This window comes from Mesitornis unicolor, unplaced genomic scaffold (assembly GCF_000695765.1).
Source record: "Mesitornis unicolor isolate BGI_N332 unplaced genomic scaffold, ASM69576v1 scaffold4275, whole genome shotgun sequence".
NCBI lineage: Eukaryota > Metazoa > Chordata > Aves > Mesitornithiformes > Mesitornithidae > Mesitornis > Mesitornis unicolor.
Genome location: NW_010184659.1, coordinates 61178 through 70324, shown reverse-complemented (window position 1 = coordinate 70324; position 9147 = coordinate 61178). Strand labels below are relative to the sequence as shown.

Here is a 9147-nt window from a genome sequence, read left to right as displayed (position 1 = left end):
GTGGGCACGGTAATCTGCATCTCTGTGACCTTGACACTGATTTCTGAAATTAGCTTTACAGACGATTAAGCGCAAAAGCCTCTCCATAGCTTCCGCCAATACTGGCTGGACAAAGGAGCATGATGAGAGCATATCCCAGCACATAGCCATGAATGCCCTATTAGCTTTTAGTTATCTTCCAGGAGAAACTCATTATCTGCAAGGTCTTACGTTTAGCATCACTGGGAGAAGCTGCCTTTTAGTGCCTTTCCCTCAAGTTCGGTGAAAGATTCTGTGTCCCAGAATTCACTCCATACTGAGCAAGTAGGAGCATGTATGAGGTGAGATGTAAAATACATCAATTTTGACTAACTTTCTACAGCATTTCTGCATTATTTCACCTGTGATATTTAATCTCCTAAATGCAATTCATTGTCTTGATTGTCCCTGGGGTAACTGGGTCACTGCTGTTGCAGGTAAATGGATGGTTTTTTTCACTTTTGACCTGACATTTAAAGGAATTTGGAGAGAGCCAGCTATAAAAGACAAAAAATTGAGGTCTCTCTCTCTTTATTTTTTCTTTTCTTCCTCTCATTTGTGATGCCTTTGAAGTAATTTCAAGCTGTCTTCTTTTTTTTTCCCTATTGTGTTCAGGGCTGCACATGATCTTTTACTCATCTAACTGCATTACCAGGTAGGCTTGTAGCCTCAGCTCATAATACTGCAGCTTTTGCCCAGCTGAAAATGTTGTGCAGAAATAAGAGGAGTATCTTCTGCCTCTAGGCTTGCTGTGAAAATGAGTCTAAAATTAATCAAACTCTAAACAAAACCAACAAAACAAGCCTAATAAAAATATGATAAGAAGAAGCCTAAAAATACATTAACTCTGCCAGAAAACAGGGGACTATGACCTGGCAACAACTGTAAATGTTCATGTGCCTGTACTTTGGTTATTGTAATCTTGTCTGAAACACTTTTCCTTATTATCCTGGACTTCTCTGATCATAACTCTCTTGCATAACCCTGGAGAAAAAAAATAGCTAAATATCTTCCAGAGAACTATAAATGCCTATTTTAAGTCAAATAAATTGCCAGTTGGAGGATTCTTTTGCCCCACCAACTGTAGTGTGGTACTGATATTAGAAGAGATTAATTCCACCCATCAGACATTGAAAACCAGTGATGATTCGCTGCCTGCCACCCGTTCCCTATTGTGTCCCTTCTGAGGATCGGCCTTCTAACAAGTTCACATGAAGCAAAGCTAAACATGAATGAAAGACTGTAATAGAGAGTGCTGCGATCATTAAACTTTGGAAGTCTTATTCATCAGTATTTTCAGTGATTTCTAGAAGGATGAGATTTGTAAGCCGCAAACATCAATAATAAGGGACAAGAAGTTCTATTTCTGCTCTCCACACCCAGAATGTAAGTCTTTAAGATCCTCACAGTGCTGACATCTCATCCTGAACACCCTATCCACAGGTGCTTACGTTTTTCATCACTGAACTTTCCTAAGACCTGAAAGCCCAGCAGTGGCAGGCAGCTCTCCACCTTGTGCCTCCATTGCTGTGCAATCCTTTAACCATCTGCCCTGAGGGACAACAGACCTGAATCCAGATCTTCACATCCCATGTGTGTCGATCACAGCGGTCCTGCTGGGAAATGGTGGTATAGTTTGTGCTGGTTTGAAGAAACGATACCTGTGGCATCTGAGGATTTGTTCAAAGCATCTAGTTTGCTGTAGATGGTGAGATGTGTGCAAATGCAGTTAGTAACTACTTTTGTGACTGGGTGCTCTGAATATATGATAATTTATCCCTTGCTTCTGCTGATCTGATTTCCCACTTGTTTTGGGATCTTCAAGGGTTTTTTTTACATTTCAGTAAGCCCCAAAGGATGTACTGATGCTAATGTAAATGTCATATGAACTGTCTGTCAGCCTCTCCTGATCTGCTGGACAGACATTTTTACATAGAAATAATACATGGCATGTCTAGGCAGGGACACTGTGTAACTGTTGTCTTTGAAGGATGGATAGTTCTGTTCCTTGCATTGAGGAAGGAACTCAACAGTGCCAACCCATTTAGCTTTCAAAATAGAAAGCTAAAAGGCTTAACTCAGAGAGAAGGCTTAAACCACCTGTGTCTAAGTAGACTGTGGCATCTCTGCAGCCCCAGGTAAGGTACCTGGCTCTCAGATGATGACAGCATTTAAGCCTTGCTTTGACCCATAGTAACCTCTACCAGCTAACTCAAACAACTGCCTACTCACCCTGTTCTTGGGAACTCAGATTCATCTGCTAAAAATATAGATCTGGTCAAGTCCAGCCTTCCTAGTTCCCGAAAACTCCCTTTGGAGGGAGTCAGTATTATCTGTGGAGTTTAGGGAGGCTGACCATACAGGAGACATCTACAATAAGCAGATGACTTGCTTATATTGAGTGCCTGGTTTTCCTTCACTAACTCTTTTGAGGGAGGCTATGCTGACTGGTTCTGTGGGAGGCTCTGTGCTGTAGCTGTGCAGTCATCATGCTGTGAGCTGCAGGTCTCTCACCTGCCTGGCAGGTAGGATCCTGCTACAAGAGCCTAAAAACAAGATGTGGCAATATTTAGGCTACTTCCTACAGCTTCAGCATTTCTTGAAGTGATGGTGTCTGTTTAGAAGTCCTGTAAATCATCAGATTTAAGATCTGTTGAGCAGTCATAAGTGATGTTTGTCTTCAGTTCCTGTAGAGATATGTGACAGTTATGTGTGAAATACGTGCTGTGATTACAAGTACCGTACGTTGCTGCAAACTTCGGTTCATACAGATAAGACATCAGTGCTTCAACTGGCTCTTCTAAGAGAGTAACTAGAGAGTTATTGTCCATTTAAAAATGAACCAATTATTTTCAGATTTTAAAAAAATATACTGGACTTAGCAAGAAAGGTAATGATAGGAGGAAAAATGAACACAATCTGCTCTAATTATGTAAGAATGGCTTTGGAAGATTATACGCTACTTTGGTTAGTAGGCTGAGAAGAACTTGAGATAGTCACAGCAACTTTAAATATAGACTAGAGCCTTAAGTTTGAGTATGCAAAGCATGAAGAGGGAGTGTTGGCACGGGCCATGTGAAAGCTGAGAGCATCCAAATCTGTCAGAAAAAGAAGAAAAAATAAAAGTGCCAATGAGAAAAATATTCTGTGTGGTATTTAAACCTCTGGGTTAGCATTTAAAGTAAAACCATTTAGTTAATTCTTTTTCTCTTCTTTATGGTTTCCTAATCAGTACTAAATCACTTGGTTAAGTAAACTATCTTTTAAAGATATGGCCTTTAGATCTTTGCCCTCTTTGTTCATAAACAGCAGGAGTATGGGTTTTTTATGTCAGGTCAGAAGTTTCAGCCTCTGACAACTGCAGACTCTAATTTACAGCACACTGAAGTCAGATGTTCGGACGCTGGTTGGATTTGCAGTTAACGCCCAGGCACATTCCACAGCTCAGGCGTGTTTATTGGACCCCCTATTCAGTGCTAAGTCCTTTTTTTTCACAAGTCTTTGTGTGTGTGTGTGTGTGTATATATATGTAAAAATATATGGGAACATTCTGTCAGATGACATCAAAAGTAAATGTAACATAATTCGGCTCTTCTAAAGTTACTAGGGACTAGCTGTGTCAATCAAAAGTGTTTCTTAGCTAGTTGGTCTCAGTTCTAGCAAATGAGCTGCCTTCAAGCTGCTGATGGGTTGAGGAAAGTTACTTTTTCTGCTATATGAAATATTTGAGTTTGCTATTGCAGTTTTGCAGTGCTGAAAGTGTGTAGGATGTTGTGTATAGAAGCTCAGCTTTGAACAAGTTGCCTGGTTTAGAACTGTTCACAGTTGCAGGAACAGACCCTTGTGTTGAAGGGACTCCCTGACAGCATGAGCAAGAGGGAGCCATAAACCCAACCCTGTTTGTAGGCCCAATTTGGCAACCACAATAGATTGAATCACAGAAGTCTGAGGAGATCCAGGCAAAGACCATGTTACATTTCCTGTTTCTGTGTGCTTTCCCCAGATTTTCCTACCATTCAGTATGTTGGGTTAGATGAACCTTTGTTCTGGTCCACTAATGAATTCTTGTGATCCTATGAGCTCTTCAGTGGTCTCCTGTGTCAGCACAAAAAATGAGGGAAGCATCTGTGCGTGTGCATCATGTGTGCTGATAAATGACATTTATAGCACTCTTTCCCTGCTTTGAAGGAGTGAAGTTTTCTAGCCGTCATGGACAAACTCCATGATGAAGGACATGAGTTGGGACTGAGCAGGAAGGGGTTCCCTGTCAGTGTGTAAGTGCAGACATAGGCCTGGGGACCAGACCTGGGGATTCCAGTTAAAGAAAGAACTTTTTCGAGTTTTCTGTTGGCAGAGAGTAAAATAAACCCCAAGATCTCCAAGCTGCATAACCCAAGGGGAATATTTGAACACTGATGTGGAACATTTAATAGTTAGGATCAATGGCACTCAAATATTTCACCCTTTTCCTGGAGGATTTTATGTGACGCGAGGTGAAGCGGAGTAGCCACTGCATGAGCAACCCAGAGATTTCTGCTTCAGAACATGCAAGGAAGGGAATAGCCCAGGGCACGGTCGTGGCAGACGTACACTCTGTTGCCCTTGGGCCGAGGGGGACAATTTTGAATCTGGATTTCTCAACCCCCCTGTAACTGTGGGAAAGGTTTGGCCAAGTTTCCTTGAGAGGGAGGGCTTTGGTGGCACAGCTCAGTAGAGCAAGTATCGCAATAGGACCCTGCAAACCTACTTGGGCATCCAGCTCCTGAGTGACACATGGGTTAAGCCTTTGCTCTTTAATCTGTATATTTTAGCACAGGGCTCCCACACAGCATGTTGGCTTTTGTGAATGTGCTGTCTGGATGTCTAGGAGGGCAGTGGCAAGGCAGTCAAGCCAATGAAAGGGAAGATTTCTACTGTTCTGGTCCCCCCTCCTACCTCCAGCGATTGCATTGGGAGACTATTTAGGGAGATCATCCAGCAAAACTCAAGCAACCCTCCCCTCCTGCCCCCTGGTTACCCACAGCTATTTGTTTTGTTGTGTTTTCCATCAGGTTGGTTTCCAGCCAGTCTGCTCCCCTCACAGGGAGCATCACCCCGTGACATGAGTGCCGGACCGGAGCAAAGGGAGAAACCTGGGAGCTGAGGAGGGGACTGTCATAACAAGCTTGGATACCCCAGGCTACAGTTCCTCCCAGCATGCCCAAATATAAATATACAAAAGGCATCAGAATCAGTAAATAATCTGCAAAGCTATATATCATGTGGTGTTTGGCAGTAAGAAGGCGGCCAGCATTGTGGATAGGGACACTCAAACCCGATCAGGATCCTCATGCTCATCTGGCAGCACTGTGCTGCAGAACTGACCCCTTTAACTTCAGTGGAAATAACTCGCATCATTCCCCTCCAGCAAAGGCTCTGAGCAGGGGAAACCCACAGCAGCACAGGACTGGCAGAGTCTGCTCTTGCTTCAGTCTAGCCCACTCTGCTGAGACTCACTCTCAGCTGTATTGATTTAAAGGAAACAAATAACCATTTCTTTTTGTTCACTTATGTAGAAAGTTCTAGCAATGCACTGGGCAATGATAAGATGATGTGGAGATTAAAGCTATTTAGGCCACAGGGCTGTGTGCTTTCTAGGAAGAAACACAGCAGAGTGGCCAAAATACTTCTCTGTATGCTCAGGCAGATGAAGCATTAGTGTCAGCGCTGAAAATGGATGAGGGAAGAGCATGCAGGTGAGTCAATGGCTTTTTAAAGCAATGGATTGTGCTTTTCAGACCTCCTAGTCCTAAACTTTTCTATCCAGCAAATGATCCTGGATTTCAACAGTCTGTATTTAAATGCAAAGAATATTTTGCTCCTATTCACTTTGTTTTGAATGCATATGAATGCAAGAAGCTGTGGGACTAGAGTTATATAAGGCAGCAACAGCTGTGCTGTGCTGGAGAAGGTAACTGTGTGGTCAGGGCTCCATGCACTGGGAATGATCTTCTGAGATCCTGAAATCTGTAGAGATTTCTGCAAATGGCTCTTTCTTTCCTTTTCTTTTCCCCATATTGGGGGTGAAGACACCAACAGGCCAGAAGAAATCCTCTGACAAACCCCAGTGAGCCCCAAGGGCTGCACACAGCTCTGCCCTTAGCACCACACCATGGCAGAAGAACTGAAAGAAGCAAATCTGCCCTTGGAGCCCACTGCATAAACAGCCTGGACCAAACCCTGCAGCCAAGCTTAGCCCTTTTAAAATATTTTGGGGGTGATGTCAGCACCTGGGTTGCCAATGCACTTGTTGCTCTCCTCCCTCAGCCTACTTTAGTTCCCACACAGGGACGGGGCATCCAGACCGAGTGGGAGATAGGCAGAAGCTTGGAGGGAAACAGTATCTGCAGTGACCCAAGTTCCCGAGGCAGAACCACTGCGCTCCATTTAACTCCTCAAGGTAAAAAACTTGGCTTACTCATTAGGTTAGATTTTCTCTCGTCAAAAGACACAGGAGTTTGGCAAAACAATGTGGGAATGTAGGAATTTGTTAACTGCATGCATTGGGCTTTTAATATTTAAACTGCAAACTCAAGCAGTTTCTATTTAAACTCTCTGTCTTCATGTTGGTGTGATCCCTTGGCTTCTCTTGTTTGCACCATGGATATTACAGCCTAATCTGGCTTCTCTGCTGAGATTTTGGTTGCATGGCTGAAATTCTTGTCTAGAGTTTATGTCTTATTTGTTTAAAAGTTTTTAATTTTATTTATATGGCATACAGATGGGATTAGTGCATGATATTAATAATAAATTATTCTCATTCCTCTGGATGAACTCCAAGAACATATAAAATTCAAAACTTGCCATGATAAAATAAATAAAACCCATAAGCAACAGAAAAGTTTTTGAATACAACTGGAATGAGATTTCCGATGGAAGAGATCTATAGCAGCTTGAAAGTGCAGAAAAGCCAGAAGGTGCTTGAGAAAAAGCTATTTCATCCATAGGATTAACTCACAAAATTTATGAACTCCTTCAGAAATGAAAATATCTAACTTAAGGTTCTCCTTGTACATTAGTGGTAACAAAAACACTTCAGTATTATTAGTCTTCCTTTATAGGAGAATAGACCCGTTTGCTTTTTTTTAAATGAAACTATGCAACAAAAAGAATTTAAAGAAGTTTAACCAGTAGTATTTTTACAATGTATATATGTTGAGAGTAAGAAAGGTGGCTTGGGCATTATTTATTTGAAAATGCTTTTACAAAGGAGTGTTAATTTCCAAGGACTGCTCGCCCCTGTACGGTGTATTTTGGGGTGACACTGAGAACTCTCCTTGTCAAATGCCGAAAATCAAAGAAGGTGATAAGCTGCGAGAGATAGCTTTTAATTTTTAGTGTCCCCAGTGCTTACTAGCTTCTAGCCACTGAAACAACATTTATTTACACCAGTATAAATAGCTCTACTGAACCTGCCACGTTCACGCATCTGTTCTTCACATATTTTTCTCTTTCCTTAAGAGAGCCCGTGACCTGGAGGTTGAGCTGAAGGACGCTCCCAGGCAAGGCACTGAAGGGTTCCCCTTGCTCTACCTCTTGACCTCTGCTCTCCCCTAATTACTCCTGAAAAATGGAGCGATCCACACAAGAACTTTTCCTCAACTTCATGATTGTCCTGATTACTGTTCTGCTCATGTGGCTCCTTGTGAAGTCTTACCAGGAGTAAAAGACAATCCGAAACTCTGGGAGGTGATGTAGGTGCGTGTCTCTGCAGACATAAGTAACACACACAGCGCACCGCTCTGAGGAGCTTTCAGCCAACTGAGGATGTTGTGAATTTTTTTTACTTTCTCATATCTGTTGCCTGTGCTAATGTCTGTGATGTGTCTACGATGGTGTAATTATTTTATTATGCAGTGATTCAGCTGTAAAATGTAACATGGAAGGTTCTTAGGAACTGTTCGATGTGGCTGTCTCCTCTGGTAGCTACTGTGAATGCTGTAACCCCCCTGCCCACCATGCAGGCTTGTTTGGTGTCAATGTTAGGTTCCCGTGGGTATAAAACTGCAGTATGCAATGTAACCGTCTGAATTAACCAGCGGAAAAGACACAAACTTGCTTAGCAGAAAGGAATGTGAAACCTCTACTTTCACTTGCTCATTTCACTTAAATAAAGAACATGAAAACCTGCTTTTTGTAGTATTTCTTGTCCCTCTCCTGGCCTGACTGCTGCTCTCTGAAAGACCTGCTGATAACTGTGCCACAGTGTGAGTCTGGTGGTTTACTTGTTCCTCCCACCTGCATATTTATCTGTATTTAAAAAAAAACCCAACCTGCTGTACAGTGGAAATCCTGCAGCTTAACAGATGTGTAGCCACATGAATGAACTGTTCAGGTCACTTTTCTGTCCAGAGTAACTTACTCGGTGCCTGTGGACGTGGACTTCAAAGAGAATCTCTGTCCAACAGGGGCATTGTCAATAATTGCATTTTCTGAAGCTGAATTTCAGGCAGGGATTCCCAGGATCCTATTTTTGGCCAAGCTATGCTTGGAGCAGTGCCTGGAGGAATGAGCCTGGGTCAGTCATAGGCGTAGGCGCCTGCTGGCACCTCAGCCCGGCTGCGAGCCTTGCCTGGGGCTGCAGTCCCTTGGGTCTGGTGCAGAGTGCCAGGCACCACGGCACGGCTGTGCTCAGCCTCAGTAGGACGAGGCGTGAGAGTGTCTGGGTTGCTGTGATGGTGTCGTCACCTGCTAGAAAATCTTGAGCCAGCTTGAAGAGCCCGCAGTCCCCAGGTCTGTGAAATCAGTAATTAAACACCTCCTAGATATTCCCCATCTGTTATTTCAATGGCTTCAGAGAATCAGTCTCTTCTACAAAATGCAGATTTCTGTAGGAAGCAGTTGGATGTGTGCCATGCTGCTGGTATGGGTCTCCTTCCCCTCCAGGAATCTGCAAGGAGCAGGCAACCTGGTGAGGCAGTGGTGTGAGGTACCCAGGGCAAGTCTCTGGCATGGGCCGGTGGAGTGGTACTGGCCATGACAGCTGAGACTCAGGCCTGGGCTTTAAGGAAAGACAGCGAATGTTGTAGTAGTACCACTTGTTGAGTGCATGTGTTGCTTAAAGGTTGCCAATAAATGACCCATTGCCCT

At 43.3% G+C, this 9147-nt stretch overlaps 1 protein-coding gene across 1 annotated transcript; it reads left to right on the top strand.

The window, feature by feature from the left end:
• Nucleotides 1–7627: 7627 nt before the first annotated feature.
• On the top strand, nucleotides 7628–7723 carry SLN (sarcolipin). The gene has a single exon (XM_010184525.1). It carries the CDS (start codon nucleotides 7628–7630, stop codon nucleotides 7721–7723), a length of 96 nt encoding a protein of 31 aa, XP_010182827.1.
• Nucleotides 7724–9147: the final 1424 nt, after the last annotated feature.

Bases quoted from the DNA above. Each gene is read 5' to 3' on its own strand.
- SLN (XM_010184525.1), top strand. From the start codon at position 7,628: ATGGAGCGATCCACACAAGAACTTTTCCTCAACTTCATGATTGTCCTG.